General features: G+C 39.0%; 1 protein-coding gene across 1 annotated transcript; it reads left to right on the plus strand.

Moving 5' to 3' along the window:
* Positions 1-185: 185 nt before the first annotated feature.
* cchcr1 (coiled-coil alpha-helical rod protein 1) lies at positions 186-11,097 on the plus strand (the record flags this gene model as incomplete). The annotated part of the gene is made up of 19 exons (XM_080040564.1): positions 186-255; positions 619-913; positions 1,010-1,180; positions 1,314-1,431; positions 1,676-1,870; positions 2,204-2,367; positions 2,471-2,585; positions 2,768-2,878; positions 3,282-3,425; positions 3,521-3,631; positions 3,867-3,973; positions 4,080-4,192; positions 4,304-4,376; positions 6,540-6,658; positions 7,157-7,345; positions 9,093-9,194; positions 9,359-9,504; positions 9,930-10,065; positions 10,172-11,097. The coding sequence occupies 19 exons, from the start codon at positions 186-188 to the stop codon at positions 10,297-10,299; spliced, it is 2,607 nt and encodes an 868-aa protein (XP_079896690.1). The 3' UTR covers positions 10,300-11,097.
* Between the last annotated feature and the right edge of the window lie 9,302 nt (positions 11,098-20,399).

Genomic DNA, 20,399 nt, shown 5'->3' on the forward strand with positions numbered 1-20,399 from the left:
GATGTCTGGAAAGAAACAGCCTGAGCGAAAAGAGCCGAAAGTTACCGGTGAAACCCGTAACCATGGCAACGACGTATGACGTGACATGACTCGCGGGAGAATAAACTGAAATAGCACCAAAACAACCTCTACTCAGGCTGTTTAAGTTTATGATTCTTGGGGCAATTTAATGACAGGTGTTGAACATGGAGAGACATAACTCGGGAAACGAAAGGCTCATAGGACCCACAGAATTCACGGCACCCGCGCTTCCAAGTAAGTTTTTTGTTCTAGCTGCATGTTTAGCTGACATTTAGTCGTAACTCCAAGCAAATGTGAGCTAACGCTAGCCTACTGGAACCTCCTAGCTAACTTAAAACGCCAACTTAGCAAGACTGCATTCGCCAGCTCAAGCGTTAACTAAGAATTAAAAAAGAAGGAGAGGTTGTATTTGCCTCCGTAACTTTCCTCTGAACCTCTGTAGAACATTACTATTAAGGCAGTCTCGCACAGCCAGACCAAACTGCAGCTAGTAGTCGTACTATTAAGGCAACATCAGAAATATTATATTGTCTTTGGCTACACAAAATTAGATAAGCTAACGCATGGGCACCAATAAACATTTGTTATGTTATTTAGGGAATATCCAGAAGGACTTGGTACCACCATCGCATTTCGAATCGAGTGTCCCGTCTGCTGGAGCACACAGAGGCGTCCAAATCCAAGGGCCACCGCCACCCATCTCCTGGTTAAACCCGGGCGTGACAGCAGTACCATCAGGGGATTCCGGTCCTGCCAATCCATGGCTTGCCATCTCTCAGGCCCAACAGGAAATCTTGAAGCTGAGGAAGGAAAATCAGAGGATCATGATGTCACAAGGAGACAGCGTTAGAGGACGGATCCCTGTTGATCACCCATCAAGCCTTAGGCCAAGGTAGCCCCACCATATGTTTAATGTTGTCAGAAATACTTTTAATTGGTTTGGTGGCAATATTGGGTACATGAATAGTTCCTCTTCCTCAAAACACAGATGTTCAGCAGAGAGAAGTGAGCAGTGGTCCCGATGGGAGTCAGAGTGGTGTCTGGAGGCAGAGAAGTACAAGGCTGAAGGCGAGAGGTTAAAGGGGCAGGTGGAGGCACTGAAGGAGACTGCAGGGGGTCACAGGGAGGAGATGAGAGATAGAGACAGCACTCTGAACAGGTAGGAGATGCGCTTATATTGTCATGAATTCGAGTCATTCTACGGTTCGGTGCGACATTCTCTCTACGTGACTTAACATTTAGCGATGGATGATTTTGAAGAGGCTTAACGTGGCATAATCTCTGTACGACAGACAGAGCCACGAGCTGGAAGCGATGCGCGAGGAGCTTTGCAAGGCTAAGACTGAACTCAGCCACATCAGAGAAGAGATCACTCACAGCCGTGAACAGGAGGAGAAAATAAGCTCAAAGGTAATGCAGTTTTAGCAACAACATTTCCTTTTGACACTGACGTTGACGAGGATCACATGAGAGTTTCTGTCATATTATATAACTTATATCGGCAAGTAGGAGTCTTTTTAATCCTTCTTGTGGTCCTAACAATAGCTTACAGACAGCTGACAATTTTAATTTAGAAAGTTTCACAAGATTACATTTCTTATATTATGATTATTCTATGTTTAATATTATTGTTTTTTTTGTTTTTGTTTTTCAGCTTGAAAGACTAAAAGGCGAGTCTGGTGAAGAAATGACAAAGCTGGGGAGAGATGCAGAGAGGCAGAAAGAGGAAGCTCGGCAGCTCACTCTGAAGGCTGAAATGGGCCGGTTACAGGCTGAGGAGGAGGCCAAACAGCAGACTCTTAGACTGTCACAACAACTGGAGGAAATGCACAACAAGCAGGAGGTCAAGGTGTGTGGCACAATCTCTGCAAGGAAACATTGAATACTAATATCTATATAACTCTACTAATACACAATAACATCATGAACCTTGTACATACTGATGCGAGTGCCTTCAGCTCAAGGCCCTGCATCCAAGAACCAGCAGGCAGTGGCTGTGTTGTTGTCTCCCTGAGCAGAACAGTGACCACGTAGCACAGTGCTTTCTCTGTAAGTGACCCTTCACTCTGACCTTCCTCTGGAGGGAACTAAATGAAAGGAGAACTGATCCACTGCGATCGATATAGATATAACGCCCTTGTGTGTGTCTTAAAACTTCCATGGTTTGCCTCTCAACTTTCAGCTGCAGCAGTTGAACGCGTCCCACTGTGCAGAGTTGGGTGCGGCGAGAAAAACAAACGGTGAACTGCAGGACAAGCTTCAATCAATGACCTCAGAAGTGCTGCAGCTAAGAAGCACTCTGGCGGAGGTATCCACTGAGAGAGATGGGCTGAAAGAACATTTAAGGTGCCACATTCAATCTAAAAAGGAAGGCAGCTAAACATCTATAGCACTTTGTAGATTTACTGATTTTTTTTTTTCCCGGGGGTGGATGTGGTTTATTTTTCAGCCAAATGGGACAGGCTTTCGAGACCCAATCGGCAACACTGTCGAGCCTCAGAAATTACATCGGCCAGCTTGCCCCGGAGAAAGGAGAGAAGGAACGATTACATGACGCTCTTGAGGTGAAGACAATATAAACCGTATTGATTGCAATCAGCCCACTGTAAAGTAATTGCATGGGGAGAAAAACTTATAGAAATAATTGGCAAATGAAAGTTACATATTAACATGCATATTGCGTTGCATGCACATATAATCCATCCCATGAAGTTAACTTTTTGTTCTAACATTTTCCCTTTTATAGAGGCTGAACAAAGAGAAAGCAGCTCTTCAGTTGACCACAGAGCTTTTGACAGTCAGGTTTAAGTCTGTGAATGAGATACTGGCACTCCAAGAAGAGAAATTGATGAAAGAGGTGAGTGCCTTTCCGCTGCGGTCAAGATATCCTTTTTGCTTTGCTTTGTGCTGTCTCTCTCTCCCTCTTTCAACCTACACTTAAACATAGGCTACACGCGCATTCTCACATATTTTATGTAGTCCACGTGCTGGGCATTTGATTACTAACCGACTAGTCTTTCTGGTGCCGACTAGTGAAGCAGCCGGCATTTAAACGGTTAACCGACTAGTCATGTGCATCGCTACAAACCACAAGGTTTAATTGAAGGTGTGTTATGGCAATAAAGGACAAGGCACTCAACTTTTGGTACTTTTTAAAACATCAACCTAATTTGTAAGCAAAATTACCAATGCTCATATGAATCATTTGAAGTGGCGTCTGTGTGTGTGTGTGTTAACCGTACATGTGTGTGTTTCAATAGACCTCAACAGACCCTCTTGTGAAGAACGGATCAGAAGGCCTACAAGTGCTCCAGCTCTGGAGAGAGAAAGTGTTCAAGTTATGTGTCCAGCTTCGCTCCAAGGACATTGAACTTAGAAGAGAGAAGGATGAACTTCTTTCAAATGTATGAAAACAGTCATTCTGTTAGTACACCACAGTACAATCATGCCCACTCTGTCTGAAACTTAAGTGTGTTAAGTGTATGGGTGTGGTTTTCAGGTCCGATCCATGGAGCAGCAGCTCCAGCAGGAGCAGCACAGGGCTAGTGTGCTCCAACACAGTCTGGATGACAGGATAGCTGAGCTGGACCTAGAGAGAGTGGGGAAGGAGGTAAGCACCAGAATAAGTGATGTGATTTACGTGGCTGCCTGAAGATTTGATGATGCACAATACATTTGCGATTGCTTAGGAAAGTAATAAATGCTTGAACACTTGTTCCACAACACAGAATGCTGACTACATGAAAACGTTCATCCGCTGGACACGGATATATTCGCAAAACTGAACATAACAGTCGATTTGTGTGAGATACTCTTGTTCTATGGATATGTGATTTTCCTCCCAGACACTGAAGCAGGACTTGGTGCGGGCTCACAAGGAAAACACAGAGCTGAGGTCACGGAATGACAAAGCAGAGGCTGAACTTAAAACACTTACAGAAGCATTGCACAGGTAAACCAAAAAGAAAATAGAGGATTACTTAAGAGTGTAGAAATATTGAAATAAAAATGTCTTGTCAATGTTAATAGTTTAATTACAGTTAATATTTATTTCACAGTTTCCGTCTGGCTTTTGAAAGCAAGGTGGCAGATGTGGATGCAGCTCAAACGAGGCTCAACACTTCAACCCAGAGGCTAATCTTCGCTAAAAGACGAGTGGAGACAATCCAAGGTGTGATTATAATCACGTTAAATGTGCTGATTGCATTGCTACCATTTGAATTGCATGTGTCTGATAAATAAATGAAAAAAAAAATGACTCCACAATGTTTTCGCTTTTCAGGTCTCATCATGAGGAGGTTTGCCCTGCAGAAAATTCAGCATGCCAGTCAACGAGTAGAACAGGTTCCAGACAGGTATAATAATAATTCTAAAAACATAAAAAATAAAACTAATAATGATAATACTATTATAATTATTTATACATTTTGAATGCACCCACATGATCTTTACCCAAACTGTGTAAAAGAAAGACTTTTTTTTTCTGTGACTGGTTTCAGAGAACATTTCATCATCCATCTCTAATCAAAGTACTCGCCTGAGATTGAATGCAAATCATTTATACATAGCTTCAGTTCGTTTACGGTTTCCAAAAATACACGCAGGTATATTCAAATTTAAATAGGTATGTATACATGAGTTTATGTAAAGTTGTTATACGGTGTCACATTATCCCGATGCTAACCACCAATAATTTTTTTCTATAATAAACTGATCACAATCATTTAATCCTTTAAAGGCAAAAGTAATGCCAAATTCCTGTTATTGTGATTTCGACATTATTGTGATGTCTTAAAAGTGCCTACTTATTCAGATCGACAGCATCCAAATCCAAACTATTACATTTTTTAATTTGCGATGAAGAAATTCAAGCATCTATTTGCATTTTATGAGCTGTTAACAACAGATGTTTTTCTATTTTTCTCAATTTTGTTAAGTGATTAAAATCCAACATTTCATTATTCATTTTATCCATTTCAGAATTAGTTCAGGGAATTTGGAGCCTCAATTCAATGATAAGCTATTCACCCTAGCTTAAAGTTTACTGTCAAAAAATGCATAGTGCTTTACAAAACATGCATACAATAGCATCCAAACATGAACACATCTGTTTCAGCTTGGTTAGATTTTGATATTATATATATAGGGGAAGGTGGGGTGATTTGTGCAACTTTTTACTCAAAGTGATTTTAAAGTGAGGCCTTGACAGTTATGTCTCCAACTCAAATATGTACATATATTTCAGGATGTTGTGCATCCCTGGCAATAAAAACTTTGGATCTGGAATAAACTGTTTAAGAAATATAGCTTTCGGAAAAAAAGTTGTCTTGTCGCACAAATCACCCCACGTAGTGGGGTGATTTGTGCGTCATTGTGTCACAATGACAAAGTCACCATCATCATCTTTCTGGCCATCTGAACTCTCATCAGTGGTGTCGTTAAGTGGAATTGAGATGTCACTCTCTCCTGAGCTACTGTAGACTATCACTTTCTTTTGGTGACCAGCGTATACAGCCATGCCACTGGCACAACTCTCAGAAATGTACTTTGCACTAGTTGCTCCGTGCTTGTGGAACCAACTGCCACCTGACAAATGTGATTCCCCCTACATTTCTGCCTTTAAATCAAGGCTCAAAACCCATATGTACACCCTGGTGTTTCCTCCCCATTAACCTCTGCACTACTTACTTACCTCTGCACTACTATCTGTGTTTATGTGGATGTATGGGCTTTACGTCTTTTATTTTGGTTATTGTTATTTTACCTTCATTGTTTACCTACTGAATGCACTATGTACAGCACTTTGGACAGTGCAAACTGTCATAAATGTGCTTTTATAAATACATTTTACTTACTTACTTACTTATAACTCACCCAGGCCCTTGCGCACAAATCACCCCATCCCCAGAATTTTGGATAATAGGCATGATGCAGCAATTTAGGGTTGACATTGTGCTAACTATATAGACTCAAAGTGTAGCATACCAAAGCACTAAAACATGTGTCAAATGTTTTCAAACGTGTCTATAATTGTTCAGACACAATAATCAAAAAACCTTGATCATGGAAATTTTACTTTGAAAGGCAAAACACAGTTTTTTGAGCTTAAATGTGCTTATATCTTATTCCTTGTGTCTCCCTTCTTTACAGGATGAGTCAAATGGATGGCTCTTCTTAAATATGTGGTCACATTTCCAATTTCTTCCACGGTTTTCTAGAAACAAGGGGTTTTGCAACTTCCAAAATGCACAAATCACCCCACCTTCCCCTACTGTATATTTGATAATATGATTTATATTTATTTTGTGAAATGAATTTGATTATTTTGTATATTCTGTATATAGAGGGTATGTATGCTAGGTCAGTCAGGGTTTATTAACCTACATGTCAAAACAGTCACTTTCATTCTTTGTAGAGTTGGAATTGTTCTGTAATGTCTAGTTGCTATACTTTACCTATCTGCTTGACTCTGTGCTTCTTTTTATTTGCTCTGCCATCTTGTCTGTGTTGCTTTTCAGCATCACAAACCTCCAGACAGAGCTGAGTTTGGTGTGTGAAGAGAGAGACAAGCTCACACAGGAGCTCAAAAGAACCCCGGAGCTCATCGAAAGAGCACTCGCTGACCTAAATGAACAGTGTGAGCACCCTTACAACTTTAATATGATCAAAATCAGGCCTTAAATGTTTTGAATTTCATTGCAAAGTATTGAACTTCCTGTACAAAGGTTTACATTTTTTGATTGCAACTTCTAAATACTTGGAGAGGGGTCATTATGTAACGAATAAGCACGTATGTTATTTTTGTTATCAAGAGTTTACACATACTTCCCAAAATTATTGTTACAGTATATCAATGTGTGTATATTAATGTGAGCTTATAATAAATTATTTTTATTAAAATAACCTTTTTAAAATGCAACAGAACTTCCATTATTTACTTCCTACTTTTGCCAGTAGGGTCTTGACGTTGGCATTTAATTTTATTTTAAGTGGCATTAAAGAGGTATTAGAACGTCTTATATTGAACTTGGAAGATCCCTGGGGGTTCCCTGTTTTTGTATATCACTTTCTGTTTATCTGGGTTTTTGGCAATGTGCTTGTGTGTCTCGTTTACCCTTTTGCACATGGCCCTCAGATGAGAGCAGAGTGAGGCAGCAGCAGCAGGAGCTGGAGCAGAGCTCTGCGGGGGCTCACAGAGCTGTGGCTGGCAGAGAGGAGGCTGAGCAGAGCCTGCAGGAGATCCAGGCCCAGCTGGACCACAGCAACGTCCAACTGGAGAAACTCCGCTCTCAACTGTACAGCCAGCAGGAGCACCAGGAGCAAGGTGAGGCACACAACTGCCGCATGACTGTTTTTCAACCTTGACTTAGCCATGAAAAGCAGCAGACGGAGCACTCCTGCTATTTTTCTTTTACAGAAATGCCCTTTTTGTCACAGTCTCTCCACATATTCACACCTGGCACACTCCTGTCTTCTCCGTAGCTTCACTGGAGCAGTTGGGGGATTAAGCGACATGCTCAAGAGCACCTTGAATGTAGTAGAGAGTTATTGACTTTCTCTAATACATTTTTTCCTGTCGGTTCAAGGATTTTTCTTAGTTTAAGGGCGTTTTCACACATAATAGTCCGAACCAAGGTTAATTTTTTTGTTCCACTGTATAGTTTTGATCCGCTTAGGTTTGGTTTCACATTGCAGTTCTTGTAGTGCACCAAAGAACTTTCCATGACATGCCTAAATCCTGTTGTCCCTATACTGGACAGTGGACATTGATCGGTTTGTAAATGGCCGTGTATGTGACCCTGGTGTGTCTATGCAGTAGATAGTCATCAGTTTGAATGAATTAAAGGAGAACAAATTTATGAACACATTCCCTTCATTGCCACTATAATAATACAGCCCTTTAGGGATTATAGTTAAAGTGCCTAGACAACGCACATTGTATTAAAAAAACTAAAGTATTTTCAGTCGCCACCAGAACAACGGAAAAGTCCCAAAGTCCGGACCAAACAAGGTAGGTGTGCCCTACCTTGCCCTACGTCGCAGAGGAGAGGGTCACAATTTTCCAAGTGTCTTAAAACAATTATCCAGTGCCTATATGAACAGTGAAACAGGGTCTGCTTGCTGTAATCATTCTTTAGGAAGGTTTTTTTTCCCTAAGGGGGATTAATTCAAGCAAGCACAGCCGGTATCATTGTTCATATATGTGCTGGAAAATTAAGAATCTATCCCTTTAACTGATTCTTTGGCCTCTTAGGGCCAGAAATATGTTCCTGATTATTTTATGTTCACATTTATTAGCTTACAATTGCTTATTTACACACCCCGCAGTAGTGAATGTGTAAGTAATTGAAGTCCATTACTGACTCTCCTCTTTATCTCTGTTTTGCTTTCCACCTATTCCCAGGGGAAATATGTAGCTCTTTGGCTGTTTCCACCAGTTATTCTCTAACTGAGTCTGCCAGCCGTTAGACTTTGCATTAGAGGTTTTTGTCAAAAAAAACAACAACACAGGTGAGAGTGAACCACAACAGTGAAGTTGCTGGCCAATATGAGAAAAACAATCAGCACAATCGACCCGAGTCTTCTATACAGTTCTGGAGAGTTTGGTGATCATTTTCTCTGTGGGTTTTCCTTTTGTTTACCTGCCATCGTGTGATCCATATAAAATATATAGCCGCTTAAATGACGCCAACATCTATCCACACTAGCAAATTTAATTTCCTTTTTAAATGCCAGGAATAAATAGCTTCACTGCCTTTGCCGAAGCAAAAGACCAACAAATATGTGCCGCTAGCTATAATATAAAAAGAGTAAAAGTTTTTTTTTCTGACCTTTTAGTTTTACTGCCCCCCTTGCTATGTTGCTACCTAGGTTGCATCGTAATAATTGATCAATCTGGAATTGAATCAATCAGATCCTTGTCTGTGGTGGTCTTTAATTTCTACAAAGATTTGCTGAACAGATATAATTAAATGAATGTTTTCCCCCGACGTACAAATACAGCATTGAACCGTGTCTCATTGTGTGAGAATACTGTATTGAGTAAGATTACATTCGTTGTTCCCCTTCAGTCCTGCAGGAGAGAGTGTCTGAGATCAAGGACTGCTGTGCTGAGAAGCTGAGAGAGATGGAGGTTCAAGTCAATGCTGCCAGGAGAGAGCACACTAAAGCAGGTAGTAGGATTAGTACCATGCTACCTCAGCCCACAGAAGCTTAACATAGGGGGCCGAAACAATATCTGTAATGCAGACCGTGATCTAATATGATTGGAATTGTTTACACAGTATATAGCAGCATTTCCCTGTAGCTTTTGTTCTGTCTGTATTGTCTCTCGCAGTTATGACTCTGCGGCAGTTTGAGAGAGAGGCAGCAAGGAAACAGGATGAGATGAAAGAAGTGCAACATTTGGGGAGAAAACACATAAAGTGGGAAGTCCAGAATAAACAACTGAAGGAGACAGAGAGAGACAAAAACCGGCTGCCGGTAAGACTTTCTAGGGGCTTCTACACAGCACCGCAGAACATAATACGCAAAAGTATGTTTATGTCTAAACTTTTGAAACCAGGTTCCAAAGTGAAATCTTTTGAATACGCAATTCCAGCATCACTGTCAACAAGCAGCATCAGTCCCTGTGGAAACAATGACATCAAGGCTTCTCCTCCCACTTACGAATTACATTTGCAGTCCAATAACCACACGCGAGTTTAGAAGACAACATTAGCAGATTAGCAGATTACCGAGCTGTATTTGTTTGTTTGTGTTGTTATCTCTGGTTAGTTTCTTAACGCTCCTCCACCAAATTGTAGATTTTCTGCACCGTTACTGTGATCTGCGGAGACGGATTATTTACATGTTGTTTCTGTCATCATTGCTTATGTATGACTTTCTATGACCTGAATCTGTTCCAGGCCACTGTCACTGAGAGAGGGCTGACCTGCGAGTACACAACAGCCCCACCATACACTGCTGCTCCCAGGGAACATAGAGAAAAAACATCAGAGAGGGGTTGTTCTGTAGAAGCAAAAGTCCATCTACCTGCAGAAAGTTAGTACTTTATCATGCGTCAGAAACTACTATTTTTTTTAATTTAGCTCTTAACATTTACCCAGACATGACTGATCTGACCTATGGCCTGCCTGTGTTCTGTCAGATAGACTACTGTGTGTTTTGGAGGAGCTCCACAGTCTCAGTGCTGCAGTGGTAAACAGCTCCGAGGATTCTGCGGAGGAGGAGGGACACGATGACAGCGTGGGACCAGGCACAGAGGCAGACAGCTGATACCTGATGATGATGACTCACTTCAGCCAGCGAACCAACGAACGCACATTTTGGTTTGCACAAACGGTGGGCAGTGTAGACGCTTAAGGAACCAAACATAATGATAAAAGAAAAGTCAGTGGAAATAATTATTTTGAGCTGCTAAACATCAGAAAACCGTTTCACATTGCTACTGGGAATATAAGAAGAAAAATATCAATATAATATCTAATACAGACAGAGTAATCTTTGATTTAACAAATATATATATTATTTTTATGCATCTTCTTTGTCAATTTCCAAAAGGCCTTTTAATGATAGAGAGTACTGTACATCATTTGATGGATAAAGTATTTATTCTCTTGCTTGGACTAAATCACCTCACCAGTAAGACTACGCACCACATTTTTTACTTATTTTTCTTGATTTTAAATGGCATTTCCCCTTTAGAATTGGTCAAACAATAGTTGGCATTGTGCCCACTGCCATGCTTTTGTACTTTTGTACATTGACAATAGGATTTATTACGTTTATTTTTTATTTTTTAGTACAGATAAAATCATAAAGAATTTATGTGTACGGAAAATAACTGGACAGATGGGATGACTTTGATGAATTATTTGTAAGGTTCAGTGAGCCTTTTATCAGATGACAAACAGAATCCTGCCAGATTAAAAATACAGCTGACGTAGCACTAGTCCTGCTAATGTGAATAAGAGACTTTCTCTACTGACTTTGATCCTGGAAGTTTATGTGATGGTCTAAGTATTTCTCTATGTAGAGAAGGATGTCTTGATTTGCAGTGCAACTAATAAACTATTTTTGTATTGAAGTTCTATGGTGTTAAGCACTCGTACCTATTTACATTGTTCGATTTTTATCCAAAATTAAAGTTTTTCAGGGTTTGTAATTAGCTTAAAATGTTGACTTTGTTGGGATAGAGACAGTTTTAATATCATTGGTTTCTATTTAGATAACATAGGGAAGACCTACAGTCTCGTGTGAAAGTTTGTGAACCCCTTGAACCTTTTGGAATTTTATTTATTTTTACCATTATTAATTAATTGTTATCAATACCAGTATTTTTTATATGAAATAACAGATGTTTGTTTATCAATTCAACATTTTTCTTTTCCAGAAATCAATCCTTAAAAGACATAAAACAAATGATTTGACAACTGTTGTATGTGCAAAAGTTTGTGAACCCTGAGCTGCATTGATTAAATCGAGCAAGTAAACACAATCAGATGGGCCAAATTGCGTCATGAAATGGACCAATGTAGTGAGAGATCTTTAGGGAAAAAATTGGGCGGCACTAGATAAAACAGAGATAAAACCAGGTCAGTTTAGGCTCACCAAAGTGAACCCCTACAGGTCAGACATGCTAAAAGGGAAACAAATCTCAGAGGATCTCAGGAATAGAGTTGTGATGCTGCACATTTGTCTGGGGACAGCTATAAATTATTTAAAAAAAAGTTTTAGCTCCATCGGTCCACTGTGAGGCAAATCATCTACAAATGGAGAGCTTTAAGAGTGACTGAACATCTGCCTAGAAGTAGACTTCCTTCAAAAATATCCATAAGCACCACAAGAAAAGTTATTTTTCAGTTAAAAGCCAACCCAAACATTACATCTAGTGATTTGCAGACCTCTCTTGTAGCATCTGGGACAGATGTGCATGGTTCCACAATAAGAATAAGTCAAAATGTCTTTCAAGGGAGGGTTGCTGAAGAAGCCTCTGCTCTCAAAAAAGAACAAAAGTGCTTGTCACAACTTTGCCAGAGAGCACCTGGAGATACCTGAAGTCTTATTCTGTGGACAGATTAGTCCAAAATTGAACTGTTTGGTCATAACCAAAACCGCCATGTTTGGGAAAAAACGCAACTCTGCCTACCACCAAGATAACCTTCTCCCAAGTGAAGAATGGTGGTGTCAAATTGTCTGCAAATCTCCAGATGTAATGTTTGGGTGGGCTTTTACCTGAAAAATCACTTTTCTTGTGGCGCTTGAGGATATTTTTGAAGGAAGTCCACTTCTAGGCAGATGTTAAGTCACTCTTAAAGCTCTCCATTTGTAGATGATTTGCCTCACGGTGGACCGATGGAGCTCAAATTTTTTTATATGAATTTATAGCTGTCCCCAGACAAATGTGCAACATCAAAACTTTATTCCTGAGATCCTCTGAGATTGTTTTTCCTTTTAGCATGTCTGACCTGTATGGGTTCACTTTGGTGAGCCTAAACTGACCTGGTTTTATCTCTGTTTTATCTAGTGCCACCCAATTTCTTCCCCAAAGATCTCTCATTACATTGGTCTATTTCATCAATCAATTTGGCCCTCCTGATTGTGTTAACCTGCTCAATTTAAGCAATGCAGCTCAGGGTTCACAAACTTTTGCACATACAACAGTTGGCAAATCATTTGTTTTATGTGTTTTAACAATTGATTTCTGGAAAAGAAAAATGTTGAATTGATAAACAAACATCTGTTATTTCATATAAAAATACTGGTATTGATAAAAATTAATTAATAATGGTAAAAATAAATAAAATTCCAAAAGGTTCAAGGGGTTCACAAACTTTCACACGAGACTGTATATGATTTCATATTTTAAAAAAATCTATATTTTCTATTTAAAGTTTTTAAAGGTCAATTTTAAAATGACTTTGCAGTCATAGAAGAGATGATGATAAACATCAGGATGAACATGATAATTATGCTATTTTTCATGTTGTCAAGTGTGCAAATAAATCGAGCAGTAGTTGGAAGATTCAAGCCTCTAGGTAAAACATCCAATGGAGAATCGAGGGAGGGCAGACTAATAAAGTCCAGACTTTCGCGTTCTATTTTCTAAATCGAAAATCATTTGTGGGGACAGATTCTGTGCTGGAAAGGTGATTCATCATGCCAAGCAGATGATGAGTGCATCAAATTTAAGAATACTATCGGATTTTTTTTAGCAGTGCACCCTTGCCAAAATAGCATGTTGGTCATGAGAATATTTTAATCAGTAGTTTATTGTGTATTAAGCCTTTCATACAAAAATGAATAATGCCGTTGGTCACACAGTGAAGTAAATCTGTATGGTCTAAAGTTTGATGCATCATTAGATTGTTTAAAGGGAATAAGCTGCCACATGTAAGTGATATCAAATATCTTGTGAACAATCAGTCTTTTTGTGTAATGTGTGCATCGTACATCAAAACCATATATTCATGTCAGAAGCAGTGTCATTTCAATATAACTGAAATATTGATCATTGTGAGTCATGATAGCATATTATCAGGTAGAGTCTACCTGGTAGACCTTGCAAGAGTGAATGAGAAAGAGAGAATACAATTTAAAAAAATCACGTGTCTTTATATGCAGCTCAAATCCAGCAGAGGGAGACATTGTCAAAGGGGAGAGCAGGAGCAGCTGCAGTGATGTCGTCACCGTTCTTTTGGGCTACACTTTGTAAGTGCAGCGTACATTGTTATGGACAGCAACACTTTGATTTTTTTAAATGTTATACATTTTTTTATTTTTTTTTTAAATAGGCCAGTGAGTTAGGTTGGATAGTATGTGCAGTGTGCACACATCTAGTTAAAATGAATTAACACATTTTCAGTACTTCACTTAAATCTCTTAATCAATCTGAACAGCGAACATACCCAGAACCATTTAACACCTTCTCCACAAATGGCAAACAAACATGCACAAGTATGGCAAAAGATTGAATGCATTTAAACGTCTCCATTGCCTTGGCAGTGTGGAGAGTATTTCACAACACCACGGTTAACTGCTGAATAATTTAGTAGAGCAGTCCAATCCAGGCTAGACGTAAAATAGATGAGGTCATAAAAACCAATCAATAAGCTCCTGACGGATTTTTATTAACAATCTAGAATTAATGGCATGTAAAATGAGTGCTTCAAACAAACAAGCCAGTGCCAACCGACTGTGTGTTTACATGTGTGACTCCGAGCAGCACTGCAGCGGCCGTATCCATTCCTTACACGGGGTCTGACATCACTTAAATGTGTGTTGTGCTTATTTGAGCTTGACATTTGAGTGTCAAGAGAGCACATCAATAATTTATTGATATTAAATAGATTTACTATATTCAATCTTTTATGTTTATTGTAGGGTTATCACCGACCTCAAACCAGTTCCGTGCCACTGGTTTCGAGGATAGCTGATTTTTGTATCGATAGATTGTGATGTCCTGTGGTGTGCTTGTGTCTGAGGCCTCCTGCCTCTGGTTCTCAGACTGAGACTGTTGTCGGTAAGCAGCGTGTCAAATCAGGACATCTGCTGTCACCGGCTCTGCCTCTTATCCAACGCGGCGACTCAGTCCTACACTTCTTTTTCCTGGTTGATACGAAAACGCCCAAACCTGCAGGCCCCTTCTAGTCAGTGTTTGGATTAAATGTTCCACTATCGCTCACAGGATATTGGTTCACTATTATCAACAAATGATGTATGGCCTTATTATTGCTAAAGCTTGTATCAAATATTTATGAAACAACAAATGGAAAGTAACTCTTCCAAGTTCCTTTGGGATTGGGGAAAAAGCGGTGCTGTGTTGTCCACCACAATGAGGAACATTTGTCAAAAGATGGTGCTGGTGATGATCAGCTTCCTATTGCAAGTGTACTCTTTGCTGTCAGGTTTCTTACCTGTGTGCTCCTCACTTGGCAAGCTGTAAAGCCAAAGTCAAAAATCACATATCTCAAGTGTTGTGAAAACCCAATCCTCTGCCTGTAAAACTTTCTGTCACACTTTGCTATATGTCCCCACAGTCGTGTCCTCTTGGGGCCAGTCCTCATTCAAGTTTGCTACAGCCAGTGACTGGAATGTGCTACAAATATCCCTACAACTAAAAAGAAAGGGAAAAAAAGAGAGGCTTATATTATATATGCCTCCAATATTTAATAACTTGGTTTATACAATGTTCACTTAGAGGATGCCAACCTATTCAAAACACACTTAGTCCTTGGGTGAAGGTAACATTTTTAGATTTAGATTCCAAACCGTTTCAAACTACTTGGCTGACACAGCGCTCACTGGGCTCGTGTGGCCTCCCCCACATGTTTGCAAAGTTCTTGCAGGCCTGAGGTCAGAGCAAACTTGAAGCAGTGCAGTGTGTGAGGTTGATGTGATCCAGTCAGTCAGGGGTGACTAGCAGCAGTGCCGCATGCTGCATCAGAGCCTGGTGGCTGGTTGTGCACTGCTGTGGCAGGACATGCTACAGGGCAGAGTACACAGCCAGGGAGCAGTGCGAGGACAGGCAGCCTAGTTAACCCTATTAATAGATGCATTGCAATGTGGGGCATTGTTTGGGGCGAGGCAGCGGACTGAACTGTCCAATCTGTAAACTACGTTGTTTTCCTGAAGCAGGTGTAAATGAGGCAGAATTTTGTTATTATTATATAAACAAGAGTGTCAACTTCTGAGAATTATCATGGAAGAATTCTGCTTACTAGAGAAGCTGAGCAAAATGATCACACATTTGCTTATTTTATCATTATCGTATCTATCAGTCTTAATTTTGAGAGACATAATGGGGCATTTCAAGTAAAAGCAGGTCTAGCTTTCTGATGTCTACATCCATTATACATGACAGTATATGGTGTTTTTTCAAGAACAGCAACCATAAACCATAAACATGTCCTCATCCGGGCGTGATGAATTCTCCACCTTGGACGAATGAACGTATGAACAAATGTTGTAAAGGATTCTTCTCACATTTTATTGCTAGACTGCCACAAATAATATGGCTCTTGGCCAGCAGATGCTCTACAGTACTTATAGCATAAAATATAAAAATGTAAATTAGGCAAGGACCCATTTTACTTTAAGTTATGATTAGCTACACTTTAGCTGAGGTGGAATCCATTTTATGATTGTTGACTCATTTGGAAGAAGTGGTGAGAAAAGTGCGCTATATAAATAAAATGTATTATTATTATTATTATTATTATTATTATTATTATTATTATTATTATTATTATTATTATTATTATTATTATTATTATTATTATTATTATTATTATTATTATTATTATTATTATTATTATTATTATTATTATATTATATGCACGTTACTGTGGGTGTGCCAGCTTAGCAAATCAACATATGCGGAGAGTTACAGCTGCACAGGAAATGCACCGCTGCCAAAGCATCAGTCCAGGCCTGGATCTGATATAAAAAAAAAATATGGATTAAGATCGGTTGCAGGTCATTACGCTTGAATATATCTGTATATATTACAATGCCAACAAATGTGTTATTAGACATTGCTTTTTTCTCAGATTATACAGTTTGTAAATGTCCCATACAATCTAAAGTTGTTTGTACCTGTGTAGGTTGCAACAAGCATCACATTTTATTATTTCACTTCTCCCTCAATGTCTCAGGTGCCCCCTGTCCCCCATCTCAGTTGTCTCATAATGCTCCCGCGCACACACATACTGCAAAGCTCACAGAGCATCTAATGTGCATTTAAAAAAACATCAGAGGTCCCCTGCTTCTTTGTGTTCCTATCATTGTGAAATGTTGGCAGTAAACATTAGGTTCCAAAGGTGCTTTGCTGTTGGATGAGATTGAAAGCAATTAAGACTTGGATCAGCTTCTATACTGGAATCACTGGTATGAGCAGAATGGGGAAAATAACTGCAGTGCTCCTGGAGTCATATTCACAATTGCTTTTCTGAAAATTTGTACTTAAATGTTTGATATAGCAAAAACTAAAGGTAAAACGATCTCATGACATATCCTGCAGACTGTGTGTGCTGGGTTTAACTTTGATAAGTAAAAAGAACGTCAATGGGAAGTCAGCCAAAGGGCATAAAAGTCTAATGTTGGTTCTGTCCTTTAGAAGCATCTGTTGTTGAGATCTCATCAGGCCAAAATAGAGACAAGGAATGAAAGAAAACCGCCAGGCTAATTTGTTTTGTTCTGTAAGCGCCTTGCCTTTGGGATATTCGGTTGAAGACGTGGGAACATTTAATCAAATTTCCATTAATCTTCATCTGTGCTGTTACACCTTCGCTCCCCTCTGGTTACGGACATGCTGTTCAAATAAGACTTTTGTAATTACCTGATTTCTCAGACTTTCATTCCATCATTTTCTCCATTTGCGAGCAATCTGGTCCGCAAAAAGTATCACTTTGATTCAGTTGCTGTTCTTTCTTTACAAGGACACTTTGTTTGAGTGGATGGCCTTGTGACAGTTTAATTATACTGTATACTCAGTGTTGTAATGGACAAGCGCAGACTATCTTCAATTATTTATTATCACAGTTTTTTTTCATATTGTCAAGAATAAAGAGAAATAATGGTATGCTAAGATAATTCTGCCTTCTGCAAACAATATATACCTCTCAGTTACAAACCTCTATGATTCATCCCTCTACATGAAAACACTGCCTCCAGCTTCCCCTCTCTCAACAAAAAAATGCTAATGTTGCGGAACATAAAAAGTGGAAGATGAACTCACATGAACTCATTTTCACAAACACTCGACCTAAAAGAACATATTTATGAGATTATCTCACTGCAAAATTGTCTACCATGTGCAAGTTTTTTGGTGTAAAAAGCTGAGATTTCTCTCAGTGGTCCATGGTTTAAGACCCGTTCATATACAGTATGTCATAACAGGTAACATGGAACTGAATGTTGTATGAAGATGCAGTAGAATTAAGTTTTAACTTTTGATTTCCGTAACACTTACTACATTGTGTTGTCTTTGAATGTATTTTCTATCTGTAACACAAACATACCCAGGATGACGTGCTCTCCAAGCTTCTGTGCGATTGCTTTGCCAACAGTTTAGGAGAGTAGCTGGCAAGCTTCTGTTGTCACAATTAGAGCTGAAATAATGAGCCCATTATTAGAGTCATTGAGCAACAGAAATTACATTTTTTTTTGATAATGAAAAAATCGTTTTTGTGAAAAAAAAATTAAGGCAAAAATGACAAACATTTGCCTGTTAGCTTCTGAAATTTGAGGGGTTGTATTACATTATGGTAAACTAAATACCTTTGAGTTTTGGTTTTGGGAAATAATAACAGGCAATTTTCTAACATTTCATAGACAACACAATGAAACGATACTAATCAGACCATTAAAAAAATGCTTGAAAATAATGAGCAGCTTAGTTTTAGATAATGAAAAAAGCTGTTGGATGAAGCCCTAATTAAAACATTTTTAAAGTCAGTTATCAGCCTGGTGCATTAGCAGTTGTCATTTAGCAATTTTTTCAGCATAGTGCGTGGAGAAGAGTGGTGAAGGACTGTCATCATTCAGCTGTATCTCTCCATCTCATTTTGTATCAAGTCATCCCTGAACGTCACATCGGAGCATGAGCTGGGTTATTCAAGGATTTTCCCATTCTTGCTCATGCCTTTGTCACATCTTGTTTATATTATTGTGATGCACTATCTACTTACGTAACAGTCATCCCAAAATCATCTCTCAGCTTGTTTAAAATTCTGCCTCCAGGTTTTGAGCAAAGCCTCTTGACTCAAATTTGTTCGGTTAAAGCCTCTTAACACGGTCTCTCAGCACGTTTGAGATGATTTTAAAACCCTTTTAATTGCCTATAGGTCCTTCCATGGCAGGATTCTAACCTGTATTCTCCTTAATGTGCAGTGTATTTATTTATTTATTTATGTATTTATTTATTTATTTATTTATTTATTTATTTATTTATTTATTTATTTATTTATTCTGATTCACAGTTTGAATATAGGCTGCAGCAAAGTGAGTTTAATACTTTCTGAAGGCACATGCACATCCTTTACTTAACTCAGTACAATATCACTGAGCAATAGTGCACACAGCTTAGTAATCATCTATGCAGTAAATTGGCCAGATGGCATACACACACTTTAGTTTCTCCATTAGGCCCATAAACACTGAGATCAACACTGTGTGTCCAGTATTTAGTGAATGATGCTGCCTGTGTGAATACTTACACCACTGGGCCAAAAATGTGTTCCATTCACTAAATCAACTGTTTGCTGCAGGACTAAAACGGTCATGAACTGAATAAATGGCCCAAAATGTAAGCGTTCTGAATGTTTTCATTGGAAGGGTGAATCCATTAAGGGCGTTTATCAAAAAAGTGTCTTTCTTTATGCTTGCTGCATGGCTCTATTGGTGGCCATGTTGGTCTGTCGATCGGTCTGGAAGTTGTCCCCTGGCATTTCCTCTCATGTGGCCTCAGTGTTTGAGGCTTTGAGTGAAAGAGCCTCAGCAACTTTTTTGGATGAATTGCCATGACATTTGGTACACACATTCATTCCTCCCTCAGGATGAATTCACTTTCAATCTAGCTCCATCATGTCAACTTTTGAATTTGTCCAGCTGTTCTTTGTGTTTAGTCCTTAAAAGAAAGTTAGTATGAAGAGACGTTCAACCAAGATGGTGAACATGATAGACATTATACCTGCTTAATATCAACTTTCTAGCATTGTCATTGTGAGCTATACACACTGATGTGAGTATTTAGCTAAGAGTGCAACTATGCATACCTACAGCCTCACAGAGCCGATAGCATGGCCGTAGCATCTTCACAATATTTGTAATCATGGAAGTTTGGGCAAATAGAGCAACTCTTAGATATGCAGTGATACATATGAACAATTAATGATATAAGAAGACACATACAATTCGTCTCCTTCTAACCAATATTGCATTATTACATATACAACCCTCGCCAATGTCGTAAATTCTAAACTGATGGAATATGGAAAAATAAATTAAATAAAGGAAATAGTTTTGTTTACATGTGAAAAGATTCCAAATATTGTGACGTGTGACCCTTCTCAAAGGTTATACAACCCCCCACATTTAATAAGTGACGTCTACTTGCTGTAACAAGAAAGGTTGTGAGCTGAGATGTTGTAGAGAACTGAAAATAGAAAAAGTGTGAAAATCGGAGATTATAATCATTTGCACATTGATTATATTCTGAGTTTCCATCTTCCAAAAGTTTCTGTAGTGACACAAAGACTTCCTTCACTGTTGTTACTCAGAGCTGTCAGCTAAAACCAGAGCCATGGTATAGGAGACATCTGAGTAGGATTTCTATGATGAAGTCAAAGAAGAAGACACTATCTAAGTGAAGAGCT

This window comes from Ammodytes marinus (assembly GCF_949987685.1).
Source record: "Ammodytes marinus genome assembly, chromosome: 14".
Taxonomy (NCBI): Eukaryota; Metazoa; Chordata; class Actinopteri; order Uranoscopiformes; family Ammodytidae; genus Ammodytes; species Ammodytes marinus.